At 46.2% G+C, this 25,401-nt stretch overlaps 1 protein-coding gene across 1 annotated transcript; it reads right to left on the bottom strand.

The window, feature by feature from the left end:
* Positions 1-4,872: 4,872 nt before the first annotated feature.
* Positions 4,873-24,948, bottom strand: LOC147096452 (zinc-binding protein A33-like). Its single transcript, XM_085975243.1, has 6 exons — positions 24,120-24,948; positions 23,938-24,033; positions 23,611-23,844; positions 16,260-16,282; positions 16,056-16,171; positions 4,873-6,049 (listed from the first exon to the last, which is right to left on the bottom strand). The coding sequence occupies exons 1-6, from the start codon at positions 24,537-24,539 to the stop codon at positions 5,499-5,501; spliced, it is 1,440 nt and encodes a 479-aa protein (XP_085831369.1). The 5' UTR covers positions 24,540-24,948; the 3' UTR covers positions 4,873-5,498.
* Between the last annotated feature and the right edge of the window lie 453 nt (positions 24,949-25,401).

Genomic DNA, 25,401 nt, shown 5'->3' with positions numbered 1-25,401 from the left:
GAACTTCTTCACCCAGAGAGTGGTGAACCTGTGGAATTCTCTGCCACAGAGGGTGGTGGAGGCCAGTTCATTAAATATATTCAAGAAAGAGTTGGATATATTTCTTGAGGCTAAAGGGATCAAGGGATATGGGGAGAAGGGAGGGACAGGGTACTGAATTTGGATGATCAGCCATGATCTCATTGAATGGCGGAGCAGGCTCGAAGGGCCAAATGGCCTACTCCTGCTCCTATCTTCTATGTATGTTTACCTAGCACACCTGCCGTTGTGCTGTGGGCCCGCGTAGGATTCCGATCCTGGGCCTCCTCCAACAGCCGACGCGCAGTGCTTGCGTATCCCAGGGGCGCAGTTTGTTCGAAGCGTCCCCTGGGATCACGTGGGCCATGGAGAGCCAATCATAGCAGGGAATCTCTATTCATAGATTTGACAGGAAGGCCTGTCAAATCTATGAATAGAGTTCAGCCCCAAAACTTAACTAAAACTTCAAATACATTAAAAAAAATCACATTTATAAAATAACTATAAATTACATAAAATAACTATTTTAAACAATAATTTAAATTTTTGAAAAAATTTAATTAGTTTTTAACGGGGCTAAAAATACATTTACTTTCTTTAAAGTATTTAAAAATAATAAACCTGTGGAAAAATTGTTTTACTTTTACTTAATTCACCACTTACCTTGTTAAAAGCAGGCCTTGCGACTGCTTTTTAAACATGCAGCTGCTAGAGAGTTACCCTCCCGGAGAAACCTGTAAAAAAAACGGAAGTTCCAGAATGCGCTGCCTCCCCGGCGCACGCGTTCGACCCCCGAACACCTTCCTTCAAGGGAATGGAATTTCCGATTTCCAGCGCATGCGCAGTGCATGCATAAAACCGTCACTTTCGTAGGCCCTACGCGTGAGTACCCAGCGCGTACTCACCCGTGGGGACACGAATTTCTGGCCCATTAATTCTGTTTCTCTCTCCGCAGTATTTAGCTGTTGTAAACAAAGTGACCCTTGGAGCCGATCATTCGAGAGGCAGCTGAAGGTTTTGGTGGAGGGACTGTGAGTTTCTTTGGAAGCATCCACTAGACAAGCCGAGCAGCCTCCATCATATGTCCTTCCCTCGAGAGTTACCTTCGTTACCTGTGAATTAAGAGCTGGGAATAGAAAGGACTTGCATTCACTTAGCGCCGTTCACCACCTCAGGGCGTCCCGAAGCCACATTTAACAAAGGCGCCAATCCGTTCATTTTCAATCGGTGAACAGTGAATCGTGAATAGCACCAAAGAAATGTCACAGCAAAAAGCTGAATGTTTTCCCAGTAATATGGCGAGAGGAATTTCAGGCTGTTGTCTGTTATGAGTCTGAGCGGAGATTGGCCCAGCCCTGCTGGAGATACAGTCAAACACTGAATGGAAACGGTGTTGTAATTGGAAATGTTTATTACACAGAAACACCCTGGAGGGTAAAGGGGTGATGAAAACACTTTTCTTAATCAAATTCTGCAAAATAATCTCCTTTACAATTCTCTTATATTCGACTTTAATAAGGATCAGGTCGCTAGTTAATTGTTGTATTAAAGTGTCGTACACAACAGATGTCAGCCGTGGCTCAGTGCTAACATTCTCGCCTCTGAGCCAGAAAGTTGTGGGTTCAAGTCTCCACTCCATGAGACTTGAACACTTAATCCAGGTCGACACTCCCAGTGGCAGCACTGTCGGAGGTGCCGCCTTTCGTATGAGACACTAAACCGAAGCTCCGTCTGCACTCTCAGGTGGACTTATAATATCCCATGGCAGTAATTGGAAGAAGAGCAGGGTAGTTATTCCCGGTGTCCTGGGACAATATTTATCCCTCAATCAACATCACTCTAAAACTGATGATCTGATCATTGCTGTTTGTGGGAATTTGTCTGCTGGGGTTCCTATATTGCAGCAGTTACTACACTTCAAAAAGTACTTCATTGACTGTAAAGCTCTTTGGGACGTCCTGAGGCAATTAAATGTAAGTCTTTCTTACTACTTGCAGTTCCTTCAGTGTGCAGCCCGTTGTTTTCGGTTTTCCCGCACCTCTACTTGGCATTAAAAGGGAAATTAGAGAAGTGTGCAATAAGGGCACAGCAGTTGTCATGGGTGACTTTAATCTACATATAAATTGGGCTAACCACATTAGTAACAATACTGTGGAGGTGGAATTCCTGGAGTGTATACGGGATGGTTTCCTGGACCAATATGTCAAGGAACCAACTAGAGATCAGGCCATCTTAGGCTGGATATTATGTAATGAGAAAGGATTAATTAGCAATCTTGTTGTGCGAGGCCCCTTGGGTCGGAGCGATCATAATATGATAGAATTCTTCATTAAGATGGAGAGTGAAGTAGTTGACTCAGAGACTAGGGTCCTGAATTTAATTAAAGGAGACTACGATGGTATGAGGCGCAAGTTGAGTAGGATTGATTGGAGAATGTCACTCAAAGGGTTGACGGTGGATAGGCAAAGGCAAACATTCAAAGATCGCATGGATGAACTACAGAATTTGTTCATCCCAGTTTGGCATAAAAATAAAACAAAAAATGTGACTCAACTGTGGCTAACAAGGGAAATTAGGGATAGCATAAGATCCAAGGAGAGGACATATAAATTGGCCAGAAAAGGCAGTAAACCTGAGGATTGGGAGCAGTTTAGGATTCAACAAAGGAGGACAAAGGGATTAATTAAGAGGGGCAAAATAGAGTATGAGAGTAAGCTTGCAGAGAACATAAAAACTGACTGTAAAAGCTTTTATAGATATGTGAAGAGAAAAAGATTGGTGAAGTCAAGCGTAGGTCCCTTGCAGTCAGAATCAGGGGAATTTATAATGGGGAACAAAGAAATGGCAGACCAATTAAATACATACTTTGGTTCTGTCTTCACAAAGGAGGACACAAGTAACCTCCCAAAGATGTCGGGGAACATAGGGTCTAATGAAAGGGAGGAACTGATAGAAATCAGTATTTGTAGGGAAATGGTGTTAGGGAAATTGATGGGATTGAAGGCCGATACATCCCCAGGGCCTGATAATCTACATCCTCGGGTACTTAAGGACATGGCCGTAGAAATAGTAGATGCATTGCTGGTCATCTTCCAAAATTCGATAGACTCTGGAACTGTACCCATTGATTGGCGGGTAGCTAATGTTACCTCACTGTTCAAAAATGTTGGTAGAGAGAAAACGGGGAATTACAGACCGGTAAGCCTGACATCGGTAGTGGGGAAAATGCTAGAGTCCATTATAAAAGATGTAATAGCAGAGCACTTGGAAAAAAGTGACCGGATCGGACAAAGTCAACATGGATTTACAAAAGGTAAATCGTGCTTGACTAATCTACTGGAAATTTTTGAGGATGTAACTGGTAAAATAGATAAGGGAGAACCAGTGGATGTGGTGTATTTGGACTTTTAAAAGGCTTTCGATAAGGTCCTGCATAAGAGATTAGCGTGTAAAGTTAAGGCACATGGGATTGGGGGCAAGGTATTGACTTGGATAGAGAACTGGTTGGCAGATAGAAAGCAAAGAGTTGGAATAAACGGCTTTTTCCGAGTGGCAGGCAGTGACTAGTGGGGTACCGCAGGGATCGGTCCTGGGACCCCAGCTATTCACAATATATATTAATGATCTAGACGAGAGAACTAGATGTAGTATCTCCAAGTTTGCAGACGACACAACGCTGGGTGGGCGTGTGTGCTGTGAGAAGGATGCCGAGAAACTCCAGTATGATTTGGACAGGTTGGGTGATTGGGCAGAAGCATGGCAGATGCAATATAACGTGGATAAATGCGAGGTTATCCACTTTGGTGTCAAAAACAGGAAGGCAGATTATTATCTGAATGGTAATAGATTGGGAGAAGGGGAAGTGCAATGAGACTTAGGCGTCCTTGTGCACCAGTCGCTGAAGGTAAGCATGCAGGTGCAGCAGGCAGTTAAGAAGGCAAATGGTATGTTTGCCTTCGTAGCGAGAGGGTTTGAGTACAGGAACAAGGATGTCTTGCTGCTGTTGTACAGGGCCTTGGTGAGACCACTTCTTCAGTATTGTGTGCAGTTTTGGTCACCTTATCTGAGGAAGGATGTTCTTGCCATGGAAGGAGTGCAGCGAAGATTCACCAGGCTGCTACCTGGGATGTCAGGAATGACGTATGAGGAGAGATTGGGTCGATTGGGCTTGTACTCGCTGTAGTTTAGAAGAATGAGAGGGGATCCCATTGACACTTATAAAATTCTAACAGCACTAGAGAGACTAGATGCTGGAAGGATGTTCCCGATTGTCGGGGAGTCCAGAACCAGGGGTCACAGTCTAAGGATAAGGGGTAAGCCATTTAGGCCAGAGATGAGGAGGAATTTCTTCACCCAGAGAGTGGTGAACCTGTGGAATTCTCTACCACAGAAGGCAGTAGAGGCCAATTCATTAAATTTATTCAAGAAGGAGTTGGATATATTTCTTAAGGCTAAAGGGATCAAGGGATATGGGGAGAAGGCAGGGACAGTGTACTGAATTTGGCCGATCAGCCATGATCCCATTGAATGGCGGAGCAGGCTCGAGGGGCTGACTGGCCTACCCCTGCTCCTATCTTCTATATTTCTATGTTTCCTTCTCTCGATGCCCCGCCGTGTGTAAGCTTCCTCTGATGAAAATCACATCTCAGAAAGAGTAGTTTTCCTGACTGAAGCAGTTCTTTCTGCAGACTTTCCCGCGACACCTGCTTATTGAGGGGGCTGTTTGTACATCTGTGTTCCTGAGCAAATCCACTGCCTTCTTCTTAAGATCAAGATATTACTTCAAACACGATCAGCAAGTGGTCAGAACATTCTGTACTCTTTCATTCTAAACAATCGTTCCAAATACCGGGACACATTCTTTCACATTTTATTTTCATCAAATTCTACACAAGATTATCAAACATTTTCAGCTATGTGGGCAGTTGGTGGTTAATACACAACATTATTACAGCAGAGGGGATACAGCAAGGGTCACATGTAGGCAGGGACCATGCGTGGTGCCCAGGCCAGAGAGGACAGCAATAGCACAGGGGGTGGGGTGAAAGGAAAGTAGAATCTATTTTGGGTGCTTTGAATCAGTGGCTGTTCCAGACTCGCTCGGTGCGGCTGGAGCATAACTCCGGCATTGCCTGGAGGGCCAGGAATTTCAGGTCAGCGGTTTCGCTAAAATCGTAGCCAAAGGAATGTCACAGGAAATGAAGTTAAATGTTGATCGGGTAATATCTCCCCAGGAATTCCAGGCTGTGGTCTCTGGAGGGGCAGAGACTCTATTCCAGTCCAGGTTGGGCGGGGATGATAAGCTTCAGGGTGAGGGTGGGAGGGTTAGTCAGTGACCCCCGGCCCTGCTGGGGTTCCAGTCAAACACTGATTACAAACTGAGTTACAATTGGAAAGGTTTATTACACAGAAACACCCGGGAGGAAATGGAATGAGAAACTGAAATTGGAGGTAAAATGATGGAAACAGACCCATTACTGTTAGTGACCTTTAACCCCGCAGATTATCAGTGGGGCGGAGTTTTTCCCAACATCATTCCATCCCGGATTGAAGATGGGAAAGATTCTCTCAGTGAAAGTGTGGGTGAAAGTGTGGAGATGGGACATGTTGTCCGCATTGTAAAATGACACCTGTCCACCCTCATGGTCCAGGTAGACCCCGATCTTCCGGGGCTTCACACTCGGGCTGAGGGGAGTCGGTGAAGGGGAGGTGAAGGCAAAATAGCCGCTTCCGCGGATCAGCTCCACAATCCAGTATCTGGTCTCAGGTCTCGGGTTGAATGTCCCTTTCCTCTCAGATGGCTCACGGGTCACTCCCACAAGCCACTCCGTCTTTTCCCCCACCTCCACCTCCCAGTAGTGTCTCCCTGATGTGAATCCCTCCGATCCCAGGACACACAGCCAGGCATCAAACCTCTCCGGGGTGTCAGGGAGCGGCTGTCGTTTGTCTCCGAGTCTCACATTGGTCCGGTCCTCAGATACGATGAGCCGGGGACTTGCTGTGTTCGGATCCAGAATCAGAGAGGCTGGAGCTGGGTGAACATTAAAATAACACAGTCAGAGATTAATTTTTTTTGCTGTGATTTAATCAATCTCTGATTGACTTACCTTTTAAAATCCTCAATTATTATTGACTTTGTCTCAGTTTTTATCAACACGAATAAGGTGAACATGACAATAGAACAAGAGCTCAAACAAGATGTAAAGACATTTAAGATAGAAAGGGCGAGTTAATTGATAAACTAATCAAACTTAGACAGGATAAACCCCCTGGTTCGGATGGATTGCACCCACATGCATTAAAATAAATTAGCGAAGATATGGCACTATTACATATATATATAAATATAAAGAGAAAAGGGAATAGTGCCAGAGGACTGGCAGACTGCTAATGTGATTCCTATATTTAAAAAGGGAGATGGACGAGTCCAAGGAACTATAGGCCAGTTAGCTTAATGTGCGTGGTAGGAAAGATCATGGAATCTTTACTCAAATATGTAATTGAAAAATATCTACAAATTGAAAATATAATAAACTAGTCAGCACGGATTTCAAAAGGGAAGGCCATGCTTGACCAACCTTATTGAATTATTTGAAGAACTAACAGAAAGAGTAGACAAGGGCAATGTAGTAGATGTACTATATTTGGATTTTCGAAACTCCTCAGATAAGCTCCCGCATAGTAGACTCGTGACAAAGGTCAGAAGATGTGGAGTCAAGGGACAAGCAGTAGAGTGGATGGCAAGCTGGCTGCAAAACAGAAAACAGAGAGAAAAAGTTAATGGTAGCTACTCAGACTGGCAAAAGGTGGAAAGTAGCGTTCCACAAGGATTGGTGCTGGGACTACTGTTGTTCACCACTTACATAAATGATCTGGACTCTGGAATGAGAAGTACAATGTTTGACAAATTTGCTCGAATTCTTTGAGGACGTAACATACAGGGTGGATAAAGGGGAACCAGTGGATGTAGTGTATTTGGACTTCCAAAAGGCATTTGACAAGGTGCCACACAAAAGATTACTGATCAAGATAAAAAATCACAGGATTGGGGGTAATATACTGGCATGGGTGGAAGATTGGCTATCTAACAGAAAACAAAGAGTTGGGATAAATGGTTCGTTCTCGGGCTGGCAATCAGTAACTAGTGGTGTCCGCAGGGGTCAGTGCTGGGACCCCAACTCTTTACAATCTATATTGATGATTTGGAGGAAGGGACTGAGTGCAACATATCCACGTTTGCTGATGATACAAAGATGGGAGGGAAAGCAGTGAGTGAGGAGGACATAAAAAACCAGCAAAAGGACATAGACAGGCTAAGTGAGTGGGCAGAGATTTGGCAGATGGAATATAATATTGGAAAGTGTGAGGTTATGCACTTTGGCAGAAAATATCAAAGAGCAAGTTATTATCTAAATGGAGAGAAACTGCAAAGTGCTACAGTACAAAGGGATCTGGGGGTCCTGGTGCATGAAACACAGAAGGTTAGTGTGCAGGTGCAGCAGGTGATCAGAAAGGCCAATGGAATCTCGGCTTTTATTGCAAGGGGGATGGAGTATAAAAACAGGGAAGTCTTGCTTCAGTTATAAAGGGTATTGGTGAGGCCACACCTGGAATACTGCGTGCAGTTTTGGTTTCCATATTTAAGAAAAGATATACTTGCTCTTGAGGCGGTTCAGAGAAGGTTCACTCGGTTGATTCCGGAGATGAGGGGGTTGACGTATGAGGAAAGGGTGAGTAGGTTGGGCCTCTACTCATTGGAGTTCAGAAGAATGAGAGGCGATCTTATTGAAACATATAAGATTGTGAGGGGGATTAATCGGGTGGATGCGGTGAGGATGTTTCCACTGATGGGTGAGACTAGAACTAGGGGGCATAATCTTACAATAAGGGGCTGCCCTTTCAAAACTGAGATGAGGAGAAACTTCTTTACTCAGTGGGTAGTAAATCTATGGAATTTGCTACCCCAGAGAGCTGTGGAAGCTGCAACATTAAATAGATTTAAAACGGAGATAGACAGTTTCCTAGCAGATAATGGAATTAGGAGTTATGGGGAGAGGGCAGGGAAGTGGACGTGAGTCTAGGTTCGGATCAGCCATGATCCTATTGAATGGCGGAGCAGGCCCGAGGGGCCGTATGGCCTACTCCTGCTCCTATTTCTTATGTTCTTATGTGGACGACACTAAATTAGGGGGTGGGGTGTAGTTAATAGAGGAGGACAGTGACAAAATAAAAGACGACATTAATGAACTTGCAGAATGGGCATGTAATTGGCAAATTAACTTCAATACAGATAAGCGTCAGGTGATACATTTTGGTAGGAAGAATAAGGAGGTCACATACTCCTTGAAATACAGTCCAAATGGGATAGAGAAGCAAAGGGATCTGGGGGTACAGATACGGAAATCACTAAAAGTAGCGATGCAGCTTAATAAGGCAAACAAAGCACTAGGTTTCATTTTTAGAAGGATAGAATTGAAAATCGGGGAAGTCATATTAAACGTGTATAGAAACGTGGTTAGACCTCACTTAGAGTATTGTGAGCTGTGCTAGTTTTCATATTATAAAAAGTATAGAGAGGCATTGGAAGAGGTCAAAATAGATTTGCAAGGATGATAGCATCCAAGGATGGGAGGTTATAATTATCAGGAAAGGTTTGTAGGGGTTCGCAAAATTCCCCTATTTTTCCCTGAAGATTGAAAATACTGTTCCACATCGTGGATGAAGAATTATGTTTTGAATTGCCTCTGGGTAGGACATTGTTTTTTTTTTAAAAGCATACCCAGAATCGTGAAAAGCTACGTTGGACAGAGCAGCACTTGGGCAACATCAGGATCTAAGACATTACATTTTTATTAAAAATGGTACCTCTGAGTTTCGAACTGTGTATATTTCAAAGAGGTTTTAAAATGGCCACATAAAGCATTGGCCAAGAACAGTGGGGTTTGGAAAAGCTTGTACAGCGTGTAATGCGTCTGTGTGAAAGACCTGTCAATCAAACCAGGGAGTTTCCCTCTCAGAAGCACTTGAAGTTGCTTATTGGCATAAGGGATTAACTACTTGAGACCAGCCACAAGGACAATCGATTGAAACTGCTTCTGTTTACACAGCCATTCAAAGCACTCACAGACAATGAGATACTGAAACCATGGAACGGATTTTGTAAGGGAACAGTTTAAGCATTGAATGGGTTTGAATCACCCATCATTCTGGACAATAGGGCAGTTGCATTCCCTTTTGTTTTAGCCCAGGTGAGCTCCGGATGTGGGCGGGAACATTTCGGCCCCACAGTGCAAACACATTAATCCATTCCAACCACTTTGAATCAACCAATCACAGCGTTTCTCTTGTGTATTGGAACTTTGGGGGCGAATTTTGCAGACAGACTTTTCCAGGTATAAAGATAGCTCCTGAGAAGCTATCTCTCTCGCTTAGCTCTTACTTCGCTGGACCACAGGTGAGCAGGGTTTCTGACTCCTCAGCAAAGCAACTTAGTAAGGAGTTAGGGGTGGTAATTAAGGGGATATTGCTAAGATTGTTTCATCAACATTGCAGCCACTTACCCCTCATTTTTGCCGTCTGCCTTCCTCCATTTAAGCAATTTTACTGTAATTTACTGTGTTCGTGTGGTATAGTTTTATATTTGACTAGCTGGGGGAGCCCGGCTTTGCCAGGGCTGTTTTGGGCTGGGCGGTTTAAATCGAGTGCCAGGCTTTGGGGCCTCTCTGTGTCCCTCTGTGAATCTGGTGCCGGGCAACCTTTTAAATCGAGTCCCAGGCTTTCAAGCCCTGTCTCTCTCTCCCTGTGTGAATCTGCTGCCGGGCAACATTTCTACCTTTTAATACCTTGAAAGATGAAAGTGAAAGTACTTATAAAACGTTTTTGGTAAATCTTAAGTTATTTTTAAAAGAGATACTAACTTTTTCAAAGCTGGATGATCAAAGTAGTTTGAGCTGGAAGCTGAAGTAATGGTAGTGAAACAATGGCTGCCAGATCCCTGAGATGAAAACGATTAGTCCCGCCCACACACACACACCGATTGGCCAACCATCAGGGGACCGTACTGTAGGATTGGTCAATCGTGACAGCACAGGATTGGTCGAACCTTGACGTCAGTCAATCAATGTTAAGTAGCAGATAATGAGTTTAATTTTGAAGGTTTTTTGCATAAGGCGCGAACAATTTTCGTCCGACCGAAAAGTAAATATGCTTAGGACCGTCCCGGAACCGTAAGCTTTCTTTGGAGGTAACGCACGCGTAGGTAGGCTCTATAACTTTCGAGCGCATAGCCGGACAGACGCACACCCGAGGACAGAAGTACAGACAGACAGACAGATCGACTCGTTTATATATATAGATTATAGTTTCTTCCAGTTAATAAAGCATGATTTTTCTCTCATCCAGAGCATTTGTCCATTTTAATACCATTAATTATAAGTCCTTCAGTCAGAACTGGAAGGTGGGGTAGCGATTTGAAACCGCTGTTTGAAAATTGGTTTATTGTAAATTGGTTTACAGCGTAGCAGCAAGGTTGCCTGACCAGGTGAATTACCGTGAACAAGGTAAAAGATTGGAGTTGGTCAGAGTGCAGGCAAAGGCTGCCCGACCAGGTGAATTACCGTGAACCAGGTAAAAGATTGGAGTTGGTCAGAGTGCAGGCAAAGGCTGCCCGACCAGGTGAATTACTGTGAACCAGGTAAAAGATTGGAGTTGGTCAGAGTGCAGGCAAAGGCTGCCCGACCAGGTGAATTACCTTAAACCAGGTAAAAGATTGGAGTTGGTCAGAGTGCAGGCAAAGGCTGCCCGACCAGGTGAATTACCGTAAACCAGGTAAAAGATTGGAGTTGGTCAGAGTGCAGGCAAAGGCTGCCTGACCAGGTGAATTACTGTGAACCAGGTAAAAGATTGGAGTTGGTCAGAGTGCAGGCAAAGGCTGCCTGACCAGGTGAATTACCTTAAACCAGGTAAAAGATTGGAGTTGGTCAGAGTGCAGGCAAAGGCTGCCCGACCAGGTGAATTACCTTAAACCAGGTAAAAGATTGGAGTTGGTCAGAGTGGAGGCAAAGGCTGCCCGACCAGGTGAATTACCGTGAACCAGGTAAAAGATTGGAGTTGGTCAGAGTGCAGGTAAAGGCTGCCCGACCAGGTGAATTACCTTAAACCAGGTAAAAGATTGGAGTTGGTCAGAGTGCAGGCAAAGGCTGCCTGACCAGGTGAATTACCGTGAACCAGGTAAAAGATTGGAGTTGGTCAGAGTGGAGGCAAAGGCTGCCTGACCAGGTGAATTACCGTGAACCAGGTAAAAGATTGGAGTTGGTCAGAGTGCAGGCAAAGGCTGCCTGACCAGGTGAATTACCGTGAACCAGGTAAAAGATTGGAGTTGGTCAGAGTGCAGGCAAAGGCTGCCTGACCAGGTGAATTACCGTGAACCAGGTAAAAGATTGGAGTTGGTCAGAGTGCAGGCAAAGGCTGCCTGACCAGGTGAATTACCTTAAACCAGGTAAAAGATTGGAGTTGGTCAGAGTGCAGGCAAAGGCTGCCCGACCAGGTGAATTACCGTGAACCAGGTAAAAGATTGGAGTTGGTCAGAGTGCAGGTAAAGGCTGCCTGACCAGGTGAATTACCTTAAACCAGGTAAAAGATTGGAGTTGGTCAGAGTGCAGGCAAAGGCTGCCTGACCAGGTGAATTACCGTGAACCAGGTAAAAGATTGGAGTTGGTCAGAGTGGAGGCAAAGGCTGCCTGACCAGGTGAATTACCGTGAACCAGGTAAAAGATTGGAGTTGGTCAGAGTGCAGGCAAAGGCTGCCTGACCAGGTGAATTACCGTAAACCAGGTAAAAGATTGGAGTTGGTCAGAGTGCAGGCAAAGGCTGCCCGACCAGGTGAATTACCGTGAACCAGGTAAAAGATTGGAGTTGGTCAGAGTGGAGGCAAAGGCTGCCCGACCAGGTGAATTACCGTGAACCAGGTAAAAGATTGGAGTTGGTCAGAGTGCAGGCAAAGGCTGCCCGACCAGGTGAATTACCGTGAACCAGGTAAAAGATTGGAGTTGGTCAGAGTGGAGGCAAAGGCTGCCTGACCAGGTGAATTACCGTAAACCAGGTAAAAGATTGGAGTTGGTCAGAGTGCAGGCAAAGGCTGCCTGACCAGGTGAATTACCGTGAACCAGGTAAAAGATTGGAGTTGGTCAGAGTGCAGGCAAAGGCTGCCTGACCAGGTGAATTACCGTGAACCAGGTAAAAGATTGGAGTTGGTCAGAGTGCAGGCAAAGGCTGCCTGACCAGGTGAATTACTGTGAACCAGGTAAAAGATTGGAGTTGGTCAGAGTGCAGGCAAAGGCTGCCTGACCAGGTGAATTACTGTAAACCAGGTAAAAGATTGGAGTTGGTCAGAGTGCAGGCAAAGGCTGCCTGACCAGGTGAATTACTGTGAACCAGGTAAAAGATTGGAGTTGGTCAGAGTGCAGGCAAAGGCTGCCTGACCAGGTGAATTACCGTGAACCAGGTAAAAGATTGGAGTTGGTCAGAGTGCAGGCAAAGGCTGCCTGACCAGGTGAATTACCGTGAACCAGGTAAAAGATTGGAGTTGGTCAGAGTGCAGGCAAATGCTGCCTGACCAGGTGAATTACCGTAAACCAGGTAAAAGATTGGAGTTGGTCAGAGTGCAGGCAAAGGCTGCCTGACCAGGTGAATTACCTTAAACCAGGTAAAAGATTGGAGTTGGTCAGAGTGCAGGCAAATGCTGCCTGACCAGGTGAATTACTGTGAACCAGGAAAAAGATTGGAGTTGGTCAGAGTGCAGGCAAAGGCTGCCTGACCAAGTGAATTACCGTGAACCAGGTAAAAGATTGGAGTTGGTCAGAGTGCAGGCAAAGGCTGCCTGACCAGGTGAATTACCGTGAACCAGGTAAAAGATTGGAGTTGGTCAGAGTGCAGGCAAAGGCTGCCTGACCAGGTGAATTACCGTGAACCAGGTTAAAGATTGGAATTGGTCAGAGTGCAGGCAAAGGCTGCCTGACCAGGTGAATTACCGTGAACCAGGTAAAAGATTGGAGTTGGTCAGAGTGCAGGCAAAGGCTGCCTGACCAGGTGAATTACCTTAAACCAGGTAAAAGATTGGAGTTGGTCAGAGTGCAGGCAAAGGCTGCCTGACCAGGTGAATTACCGTGAACCAGGTAAAAGATTGGAGTTGGTCAGAGTGCAGGCAAAGGCTGCCTGACCAGGTGAATTACCGTGAACCAGGTAAAAGATTGGAGTTGGTCAGAGTGCAGGCAAAGGCTGCCTGACCAGGTGAATTACCGTGAACCAGGTAAAAGATTGGAGTTGGTCAGAGTGCAGGCAGAGGCTGCCTGACCAGGTGAATTACCTTAAACCAGGTAAAAGATTGGAGTTGGTCAGAGTGCAGGCAAAGGCTGCCTGACCAGGTGAATTACCGTGAACCAGGTAAAAGATTGGAGTTGGTCAGAGTGCAGGCAAAGGCTGCCTGACCAGGTGAATTACCGTAAACCAGGTAAAAGATTGGAGTTGGTCAGAGTGCAGGCAAAGGCTGCCTGACCAGGTGAATTACCGTGAACCAGGTAAAAGATTGGAGTTGGTCAGAGTGCAGGCAAAGGCTGCCTGACCAGGTGAATTACCGTGAACCAGGTAAAAGATTGGAGTTGGTCAGAGTGCAGGCAAAGGCTGCCTGACCAGGTGAATTACCTTAAACCAGGTAAAAGATTGGAATTGGTCAGAGTGCAGGCAAAGGCTGCCTGACCAGGTGAATTACCTTAAACCAGGTAAAAGATTGGAGTTGGTCAGAGTGCAGGTAAAGGCTGCCTGACCAGGTGAATTACCTTAAACCAGGTAAAAGATTGGAGTTGGTCAGAATGCAGGCAAAGGCTGCCTGACCAGGTGAATTACCGTGAACCAGGTAAAAGATTGGAGTTGGTCAGAGTGCAGGCAAAGGCTGCCTGACCAGGTGAATTACTGTAAACCAGGTAAAAGATTGGAGTTGGTCAGAGTGCAGGCAAAGGCTGCCTGACCAGGGAAATTACCGTAAACCAGGTAAAAGATTGGAGTTGGTCAGAGTGCAGGCAAAGGCTGCCTGACCAGGTGAATTACCGTGAACCAGGTAAAAGATTGGAGTTGGTCAGAGTGCAGGCAAAGGCTGCCCGACCAGGTGAATTACCGTAAACCAGGTAAAAGATTGGAGTTGGTCAGAGTGCAGGAAAGGCTGCCCGACCAGGTGAATTACCGTGAACCAGGTAAAAGATTGGAGTTGGTCAGAGTGCAGGCAAAGGCTGCCTGACCAGGTGAATTACCGTGAACCAGGTAAAAGATTGGAATTGGTCAGAGTGCAGGCAAAGGCTGCCTGACCAGGTGAATTACCGTGAACCAGGTAAAAGATTGGAGTTGGTCAGAGTGCAGGCAAAGGCTGCAAAACCAGGTGAATTACCTTAAACCAGGTAAAAGATTGGAGTTGGTCAGAGTGCAGGCAAAGGCTGCCTGACCAGGTGAATTACCGTGAACCAGGTAAAAGATTGGAGTTGGTCAGAGTGCAGGCAAAGGCTGCCTGACCAGGTGAATTACCGTGAACCAGGTAAAAGATTGGAGTTGGTCAGAGTGCAGGCAAAGGCTGCCTGACCAGGTGAATTACCGTGAACCAGGTAAAAGATTGGAGTTGGTCAGAGTGCAGGCAAAGGCTGCCTGACCAGGTGAATTACCGTGAACCAGGTAAAAGATTGGAGTTGGTCAGAGTGCAGGCAAAGGCTGCCTGACCAGGTGAATTACCGTGAACCAGGTAAAAGATTGGAGTTGGTCAGAGTGCAGGCAAAGGCTGCAAGACCAGGTAAATTACCTTAAACCAGGTAAAAGATTGGAGTTGGTCAGAGTGCAGGCAAAGGCTGCCTGACCAGGTGAATTACTGTGAACCAGGTAAAAGATTGGAGTTGGTCAGAGTGCAGGCAAAGGCTGCCTGACCAGGTGAATTACTGTGAACCAGGTAAAAGATTGGAGTTGGTCAGAGTGCAGGCAAAGGCTGCCTGACCAGGTGAATTACCTTAAACCAGTTAAGAGAAGCCCCCCTACAGATTGAACAGACTGGGGCATTTTTCTCCAGAAATGGGAAAGCTGAGAGGTGACCTGATAGAGGTCTTAATATTATGAAAGGCTTTGATAGGGTAGACGTAGAGAAGATGTTTCCACTTGCTTGGATACTAAAACTAGGGATCATAAATATAAGATATGCACTAATAAATCTAAAAGGGAATTCAGGAGAAACTACTTTACTCAGACAGTGGTGGAAATGTGCAACTCGCTCCCACATAGAGTAGTTGAGGTGAATAGCACAGATGCATTTAGGGGAAGCTGGATAAACACATGAGGGAGAAAGGAATAGAAGGATACGGTGATAGGGTGGGATGAAGTAAGGTGTGAGGAGGCTATTATGGAGCATAAACACCGACATGGTCCTGTTGGGTCGAATGGCCTGTTTTTGTGCTGTAAATAATTTGAAAAAATAAATCATCAGGCTGGGGCATGGAAGCATTGTTAGGGAACCAAAGGGCAGGACAGTGCGCCAGAGGGGCACGGGAGGACCCCTAGAGGGAACAGGTTGTGGGGGTGTGGTCGGCCGCAGCCCCTTGAAGGCAGGGGAGGACCTTGGAGGGGGTGGGACGGGCCGCTGAGCCAAGTTTCTCCCTGGGAAAGGGGGAGGTCAGCGATTCTGTTCCGCTGTATCTTGAACCTTTTTGTGACCAGCAGTCTGGGTATTTTTCAGACGCTGCAGAGTGACCCGTCAGTCTGAAGGGTGAGAACATTGTCCTGTGTCACCAATAATACACACTGCTTCTGTACAGCATCGTCACTCCTGGATCTGATGTGTGGTCAGAGACAGGAACACTGATTTCACAAACCAGTTTCAAACTCCTTGTGGAGATTATTTCATGGTGTTTTTTGTTCCTAATTGTCTAAATACTGTAGTTGTATTTCATTACTTCGATGTATTCACACAACGAGACTTTCAAAAGTCTGAAATAGGAGCGGTGAAAACTCTTTACCTGGGCTGATGTTCTCGATCATTTCTTTCCACGCTGTGTACTGTCCGGGCCCTTTGAATATTCCCAGGGGCAGATTCCGGCCGTCCAATGAAAGGAGATTTTTCTCTTCACTGATTCTGAAAATATCAAACATTCAACTCTAGGAATCCAGCCGTTTGTTCCTTTAACAGGTTAAATAACATTTCAGTAGAGAGAACGTCATACCTTTTTTTCCAGGAAATTGCCTCCTGAAATAAAAAAGGAACACGGATCTCAGTTCACAGTCAGGGTCTGGGAGCAGAAATTCAGAATTCAACATCACACACTGCAACATGACACCAAGTGTGAAATATTTCAGCTGTGTCAGTCGCCCACTGCTGGGGCCGCAGCGCCTCCACTGGTAGCAGCGTGTAGTTGCAGCCTGACATGTCCACAGAATACAATGCGAATATAAGTGTGGACACAGCAATTTATAATGGGAGAAAGTGCAGAACATTTCCAATATCTTAGACAGTGGAAGGTAGATAGATGCGAGGAGAGAGCCTCCATGCCTGCCGCCTCTCAACTGGTTTTAAAAGCGCAACCTATCACCAGCATAGCTTTACACATGCGTGCTCTGTCCGTGTACAATGTGAGGTTAGCAGTCAGCGTCATCACAGCTGGAGCCTGCCAGCTGTGGACTGTAATATAATGGCACCCTACACCAAGGCACTCTTACTTCTCTCTCTCTCACACACACAAAGATTGGTTCAGGTGCAGCAAGATAACATCACCGTAACTAGAAACTGATCGATTGTACTTTCTACACAAACTAACCGAGAGGCGGAAGAACCTCCTCAGCAATTTTTGAACCGGATCTCCCACCACCCGGAGTTACACTCTGCAGGTAGCACCGTGAGAGGCGCTTCACCACGGGATCTCACACCGCTTGGATTCAGTGCATCGAGAATCAGTTTGGTAGCTTTAAGTGCCTGACCTGGTTATAAGTAATGATCAGGTAGATGAGCTAAATGTTGGTGCACACCTTATCATTAGCTGTAAGATCGAATTCTAACGGAAAAGGTCAGTAGAAACTGAGAATGGAGTAAGGCAGATTTCAGTAAAATGAGGAGCGAGCTAGCCAAGGTGAGGTGATGGAAGACATTAATACACAGGACTGAAGAGCAACAATGGGATATTTTCAACAAGGGATTCGAAAGGTATAGAATAAGGATATTCTGTTTAAAAGAAGGAAACTACTAGTAGTTTTAGAAGGCCCTGGATAAAAAATGAGGTAAGAAACCAATTGAAATTAAAGCACAGGTTTCAGAAGATGTGATCTTGTTGGAAATATTTCTTGATTTCTTTGAGGATATAACAGACATGGTAAATGGGGACATGCAGTGAATGCAGTGTATGTGGACGTTAGGAACGCCTTGATAAGATACCACACAGGCGATTCCTAGAGAGGCTCATGTGGTATGGAATTTGGGGAGGAGAGTAAACTGGATTAAAAATGAGTTAGAAGGGCGAAAACAGAGAGTAGGAATTACGGGTGTGTTTTCAGAGTGATTAGAGGTGGATAGTGGTGTCCCACAGGGTTCCGTTCTGGAGGTAGAGTTAATTTGGTAGAGGACCAAAGGAAGCGGTGAAGGGATATTAATAAGATGAGGGAACGGGATTAATCTTGGTGGACAGAATTAAATGTCAGTGAGTGTGGGCTGAGACAGGGGAAGTAACAGCAGGAATTCTGCTCCCAATGGAAGTAGTCTCGGTGCGGTAGAAGAGCAGAGGGATTTGGGGCCACCGGTTCACTGAGCATTAAAGGCAGCACCTCAGGTTGATAAGGCTGTTTAAACAATCTAATAGAATTCTAGGTTGTATCACAAGAGGTATCGAATATAAAATCCCAGAGGTAATGGTGCAGTATTGTGTTCCACACCAGAGGGACGATATTGTGTGTTTACAGAGGATACAGCAGATATTGACTGGGATGCTGCCTGGTATCAGGAAAAGCAAAGTTGAAGAAATATTAAAAATATGGTGCTATTTTCTTTAGAAAAATCAAATTGTAGGACAATATGACAGAACAACATTGACTCATTAAAGTGTGGCCAAGATAGGTAGAAACAAAGGGCTAAAAATTCGGTGGGTAGCGCCACCAGTTAGCGCCAAAGAGGGCAGTCAGTGGCTGTAGCGCCACTGGCCGCGCCTCCCGCAATATTTGTCGGGGGCGCTAATGGCGGCGTTAGCCTGTAGCGCTGCGCCGCCACCGATGACGTCATCGGTGTGCGCATCGCCCCGCTACCGCCCCGATCGCGATATTTGTTTGCGTCTACCTCCGCTAATCTGGCCGCAAATCGCGCCCGGTTCACGGGGCCTACCTGTGGCGGGAGTGGTGCAAATTAAGGTGGAGGTGCGGGGCGGCCGTTTTTTTCGGCGGCCACCTGCCAGCACCTCCGTCCCCGGCCTCCTGATCTCCCCCCGCGGCAGTGCCGGCTGTTTTCCAAGAGCCCAGCACTTCTCCTCGGTGCCGGACTCTTTTGCCAGCACTCGCGATCTCCGATCACGCTGGTGCAGGCCCCTCCCCCTTAAGAATGGGAGGAAGGCCTGCAGTACCGCAGCGCGCCGTGCCGCAGCGTGGCGCTGCGGCACGTTGCGCTGCGATATTCAGTTTCAGCGCCCTAAGAGGGACGCGGTGCGCCTCGAGCAGCGCCCCGTGTCCCTCTTGGGGCGCAGAAGATGAATTTCCGGCGGGCGCAAGCGGCTCCGTGTGCAGCGCTAATACGGGAAGCAGAGTTTTGGACAAGCTCAAGTTTATGGAGGGTGGAAAATAGGAGGCCAGCCAGGAGAGCTATGGAATAGGCGAGTCCATAGGGAGCAAAGGCACGGATAATAGTTTCAGCAGCAGATGAGCTGAGGGAGGGGCTAAGACGGGCGATGTTACAGAGGTGGAAATAGGCGCTTTTGATGATGATGCGAATATGTGTTCGGAATCTCATCTCGGGGTCAAATAAGATGTCAAGGTTACCAACGGTCTGGACCAGCCTCAGACTATGGCCAAGGCGAGGGATGGAGTTGGTGCCGAGGGATCAGAGTTTGTGGCAGGGACCGAAGACAATGGCTTAGGGCTTCCCCATATTTAATTGGTGGAAATTTCTGCTCATCCATTACTGGATGTTGGACTAGCAACGTGACACATCAGAGGCAGTGGAGGGGTCGAGAGAGGTGGGGATGAGGTAGAGCTGGGTGTTGTCAGCCTATATGACGTTTTGTTTTCAGATGATAACAATAATCAAGGAAAAAATTAAAGGGCACTTGGAGAGGTTTAAGCTAATTAAGGAGAGCCAACACGGATTTGTAAAAGGCAGATCGTGTTTGACTAATCTAATTGAATTTTTTTGAAAAAGTAACAGGGAGGATGGATGAATGGAATGGAATGGATGTTGTCAACATGGATTTTAGGAAGGCATTTGACAAAGTACCACATAGAAGGCTGGTTAACAAAATTGAGGCTCATGGAATAGGTGGGTCAGTGGCAGCTTGGATAAGGAATTGGCTGAAGGACAGAACACAGTGAGTTGTGGTTAAGGGCAGATTTTCAGACTGGAGGATGGAAGACAGTGGTGTTCCCCAAGGGTCAGTGCAGGGGCCACTGCTTTTTTCATCATACATATAAATTACCTGGATATTGGAATACAGAGTAGAATTTCTACATTTGCTGATGACACCAAACTTGGCGGGGGGAGGTGGGGTGGTGGCAAACAGTGAGGATGATACCAATCGACTGCAACAGGACATAGAGGCTGGCAAAATGCGGAGACAAGTGGCAGATGGAATTTAATACAGAGAAGTGTGAGGTGATGCGTTTTGGCAGAAGGAACAGGGAGAGGCAATATACATTTAATGGCACAGTTTTACAGAGTGTGCTGGGACAGAGGGATCTGGGAGTTAATGTGCATAGGTCCCTGAAGGTGGCGGGACATATTGAGAGAGTGGTTAACAAAGCATATGGGATCTTGGGCTTCATAAATAGAGGTATTGAGTACAAAAGTAGAGAGGTTATGCTGAACCTTTATAAAGCGCTGGTTAGGCCACAACTGGAGTATTGCGTCCAGTTCTGGTCACCACACTTTAGGAAGGATGTGAAGGCCCTTGAGAGGCTGCAGAGGAGATTTACGAGAATGGTTCCAGATATGGGGGATCTTAGCTACAAGGACAGATTGGAGAAGCTGGTAGTAATCTCAGGATTGCTACCAGTGCCACGTGCTAGTCAGAGTAGAAATAGAAGGATATTTCAGATAAATACGTGGCTAGAGGAATGGTGCAAGGGGGAGGGATTCAAATTCCTGGGACATTGGAACCGGTTCTGGGGGAGGTGGGACCAGTACAAACTGGACGGTTTGCACCTGGGCAGGACTGGGACCGATGTCCTAGGGGGAGTGTTTGCTACTGCTGTTGGGGAGGGTTTAAACTAAACTGGCAGGGGGTTGGGAACCTGTGCAGGGAGACAGAGGAATGGGAAACAAGGATAGAAGCAAAAGACAGGAAGGAGAAAAGCAAAAGTGGCAGTCAGAGAAATCCAAGGGTTTAAATCAAACATGGCCACAGTAAATAATAATTCTAAAAGGTCTAAGAGTGTTAAAAAAACAAGCTTGAAGGCTTTGTGTCTTAATGCGAGGAGCATTCGTAATAAGGTGGATGAATTAGCTGCGCAAAATGATGTAAACGGATATGATTTAATTGGGATTAAGGAGACATGGCTCCAGGGTGACCAAGGCTGGGAATTCAACATCCAGGAAAGACAGGCAAAAAGGAAAGGGAGGTGGGGTAGTATTGCTGGTTAAAGAGGAGATTAACACAATAGTAAGGAAGGATATTAGCTCTGATGATGTGGAATCTGTATGGGTAGAGCTGAGAAATACCAAGGGGCAGAAAAGGCTGGTGGGAGTTGTATACAGACCCCCAAACAGTAATGCTGAGGTTGGGGATGGCATTAAACGGGAAATTAGAGATGTGTGCAATAAGGGCACAGCAGTTATCATGGGTGACTTTAATCTACACATACATTGGGCTAACCAAATTAGTAACAATACTGTGGAGGAGGAATTCCTGGAGTGTATACGGGATGGTTTCCTGGACCAATATGTCGAGGAACCAACTAGAGATCAGGCCATCTTAGACTGGGTATTATGCAATGAGAAAGGATTAATTAGCAATCTTGTTGTGCGAGGCCCCTTGGGGCGGAGCGATCATAATATGATCGAATTCTTCATTAAGATGGAGAGTGAAGTATTTGACTCAGGGACTAGGGTCCTGAATTTAAATAAAGGAAACTATGATGGTATGAGGCGCGACTTGGCTAGGATGGATTGGGGAACGTTACTTAAAGGGTTGACCATGGATAGGCAATGGCAGACATTTAAAGATCGCATGGATGAACTGCAGAATTTGTTCATCCCTGTTTGGCATAAAAATAAAACAAAAAAGGTGACTCAACCGTGGCTAACAAGGGAACTTGGTATTTGTAGGGAAATGGTGTTAGGGAAATTGATGGGATTGAAGGCCAATAAATCCCCAGGGCCTGATAATCTACATCCTAGGGCACTTAAGGAAGTGGCCCTAGAAATAGTAGATGCATTGCTGGTCATCTTCCAACATTCTATAGACTCTGGAACAGTTCCCATGGATTGGAGGGTAGCTAATGTAACCCCACTATTCAAAAAAGGTGGTAGAGAGAAAACGGGGAATTATAGACCGGTAAGCCTGACATCAGTAGTGGGGAAAATGCTAGAGTCCATTATAAAAGATGTAATAGCAGAGCACTTTGAAAACAGTGACAGGATCGGACAAAGTCAACATGGATTTACAAAAGGTAAATCATGCTTGACTAATCTACTAGAATTTTTTGAGGATGTAACTGGTAGAATAGATAAGGGCGAACCAGTGGATGTGGTGTATTTGGACTTTCAGAAGGCTTTCGATAAGGTCCCACATAAGAGATTAGCGTGTAAAGTCAAAGCACGTGGGATTGGGGGTAAGGTACTGACTTGGATAGAGAACTGGTTGGCAGATAGGAAGCAAAGAGTTGGAATAAATGGGTCTTTTTCCGAGTAGCAGGCAGTGACTAGTGGGGTACCGCAGGGATCGGTGCTAGGACCCCAGCTATTCACAATATATATTAGTGATCTAGACGAGGGAACTAGATGTAATATCTCCAAGTTTGCAGACGACACAAAGCTGGGTGGGTGTGTGTGCTGTGAGGAGGATGCCGAGAAACTCCAGTATGATTTGGACAGGTTGGGTGATTGGGCAGATGCATGGCAGATGCAGTATAATGTGGATAAATGCGAGGTTATCCACTTTAGTGGCAAAAACAGGAAGGCACATTATTATCTGAATGGTAATAGATTGGGAGGAGGGGAAGTGCAACGAGACCTGGGTGTCCTTGTGCACCAGTAAGCATGCAGGTGCAGCAGGTGGTTAAGAAGGCAAATGGCATGTTGGCCTTCGTAGCGAGAGGATTCGAGTACAGGCGCAAGGATGTCTTGCTGGAGTTGTACAGGGAGCTGGTGAGACCACACCTTGAGTATTATGTGCAGTTTTGGTCGCCTTATCTGAGGAAGGATGTTCTTGCCATGGAGGGAGCGCAGCAAAGATTCACCAGACGGATACCTGGGATGGCAGGAATGACGTATGAGGAGAGATTGGGTCGATTGGGCTTATATTTGCTGGAGTTTAGAAGAATGAGAGGGGATCTCATTGAAACTTATAAAATTCTAACAGGACTAGACAGACTAGACGCAGGAAGGATGTTCCTGATGACGGGGGAGTCCAGAACCAGGGGTCACAGTCTAAGGATAACGGGTAAGCCATTTAGGACAGAGATGAGGAGGAATTTCTTCACCCAGAGAGTGGTGAACCTGTGGAGTTCTCTACCACGAAAGGCAGTTGAGGCCAATTCACTAAATATATTCAAGAAGGAGTTAGATATATTTCTTAAGGCTAAAGGGATCAATGGATATGGGGAGAAAGCAGGGACAGGGTACTGAATTTGGATGATCAGCCATGATCTCATTGAATGGCGGAGCAGGCTCGAGGGGCCGAATGGCCTACTCCTGCTCCTATCTTCTATGTTTCTATGTTTCTATGTTTTCATTAGAGCAAAGCAGGTTGAGGGGTGATTTGATAGAGGTGCAAGATTAGGACAGGTTTGGATAGGCTACACGGGGAAAGGCTGTTCCCACTAGTTGATGGTACAAGGACCAGGGGACACAGATTTAAGGTTTTGGGCAAGAGATACAGGGGGGATGTGAGGAAAACCTTTTTCTATGCAGCGGGTGGTGAGGACCTGGGATTCACTGCCGACGGAAGTGGTGGAAGCGGAGACACTCAATGTTTTTAAGGGGAGACTGGATAGGCACTCGAGGGAAATAAACTTGCAGGGCTACGGGGATAGAGCGGAGGAATGGGACTGACTGGATTGCTCTACAGAGAGCCGGCACGGACTCGATGGGCCGAATGGCCTCCTTCTGTGCCATTATGACACTATGATGTCACCGAGGAGTAGCATGTATATTTAAATAAAAGGTCTTACCTTCAGAAATGTGACTGTGTCTTGTTCCTCCATCTGTCTCTGTAACTCGGATAGTTCTCGCCCAACACAATCTAACTCCTGCTGGATTACACTGAGGTTTTTCTCCATCGGTTTCAGAATCTCCCCCTCTTGTCCCCTGAGATCTCGGATTAAACGCTGCTCTCTCTCAGTGAGAATCTGGTGCATTTTAGCGAACTCGGATGTGATGTGGGTCTGCAGACTTCTCGACTGTTCCTACCAAATGAAATGTGAAACATAATTAATGTCACGCGAGAAAGGGAACAAAACTAACCGAGATCCCAGATAATCAGCACAGGGAGACCTTACCCTAACTGCGGAAATCTGCTGTTCCTGCCGCCGTGCGGTGTCCAGAGCCGAACCCTTTCTCTTTGTAACCGATTGTAAGTATGGTTTCAGTTTATCCTGGAATTAGAAGTTAACTGAATGTAAAGTTTAAACACGAAAAACAGAGACAGAAATGTTACCAGAGATTCTACCCTCCATCTTACCCGGTACATCTGCACAGCCTCGTGTATCGGCATGAAGTTGTGGGAATTGTGACCCCGCGGGCCTTTAGCAACAAGGCACTTCACACAGATCAGTTTCTTGTCAGTTTCACAAAACAGCATCAGTTCTTCCTGATGTTCCTCACATTGATGTTTAATTTCCTTCTCTTTCGGATTCAGCTTCAGATTCCGAACTTTCTCGGTCAGATTGGCCAAGGCCCGATTAACCCTGAGGTTTCTTTCCGGAAATTGGGCTCTACATTCCGGGCAGGAGTTTGTCTCCTTATTTTCCCAATACCGTGTGATACAGGAGCGGCAGAAGTTGTGGCCACACTCCAGTGTAACCGGACCGGTGAAGAAATCCAGACAAATGGGACACATTAATTCATCTGTTAGACTCTCGGCCTGCTGTCTGTTCGCCATGTTCCTGATTCAAACCGCTTTCAGTTTATGTCTGCGACAGGGTGGATCCAGCCTGAGTTACCGCACACACCAGCCCGTTCCGTCAGTGCTGGATTGTTTACCAGTGCACAGAGAAATGTTTCAAATCTCGCTTGGAATATATAGAGAGGTGGATCGATCGATAGACAGACAGACAGATAGACGGACAGGCAGACAGAAGGAGTCCTCAAGGTTTACAAAAGTTGCTTTATGTCTGTGTTTCCCATTTCCTGCCCCCTGGTGGGGCTGTTGTCTGTTCAGTTCCAGCAGGCACTCGGTTCTGCCAGAGATAGAGACATAACAGCACAGGAGGAGGCCATTCGATCCATCCAGTCCCTGCCGGCTCTCTGTAGAGCAACCCAGTCAGTCCCATTCCCCCGCTCTATCCCCGCAGCCCCGCCACTTTATTTCCCTCAAGATGCCTGCAGCTGTTCCCAGTAATGTACAATGAAAGTAGTCCTGCCTCAGAACCAGTCAGCGGGGCAGGCAAACACACCCAGAGAGAGGGATGTTCAGTTCAGCACGATGCAAACAAAGGAACATCGCAATTGCCAGCCGCAAAAGGACTGAGGTCCGCCAAGTTCGCCTTCTACCATCGTGGTAGTCGCAGAATAGAACAATATTGGAGATGGTGACAAATCATAGCAAAACTGACAGTGTCAAGAATGATTCGGGCCTTTCCCACTTAGAACCTTTAAATTAACCAGGGAACAGAGACTAACCGAACCAGATATAAATATCGCACAGCCACTATCTCCAGGAATAGCAGGGGGGAGTTATCCCCGCTTTCCTATCATTTCTTTCCACACTGTGTACTGTCCGGGCCCTTTGAATATTCCCAGGG

Source organism: Somniosus microcephalus, unplaced genomic scaffold (assembly GCF_052327205.1).
Source record: "Somniosus microcephalus isolate GS21.2 unplaced genomic scaffold, FLI_Smic_1.0 unresolved_chr1, whole genome shotgun sequence".
NCBI classification, from domain to species: domain Eukaryota; kingdom Metazoa; phylum Chordata; class Chondrichthyes; order Squaliformes; family Somniosidae; genus Somniosus; species Somniosus microcephalus.
This window is presented reverse-complemented; position numbering and strand designations above follow the sequence as displayed.

Bases quoted from the DNA above. Each gene is read 5' to 3' on its own strand.
- LOC147096452 (XM_085975243.1), bottom strand. From the start codon at position 24,539: ATGGCGAACAGACAGCAGGCCGAGAGTCTAACAGATGAATTAATGTGT. The intron at 16,283-23,610 runs GTAAGACCTTTT...TTTTTATTTCAG, and splicing joins ACACAGTCACATTTCTGAAG to GAGGCAATTTCCTGGAAAAA. The intron at 16,172-16,259 runs GTATGACGTTCT...TGATATTTTCAG, and splicing joins GCAATTTCCTGGAAAAAAAG to AATCAGTGAAGAGAAAAATC.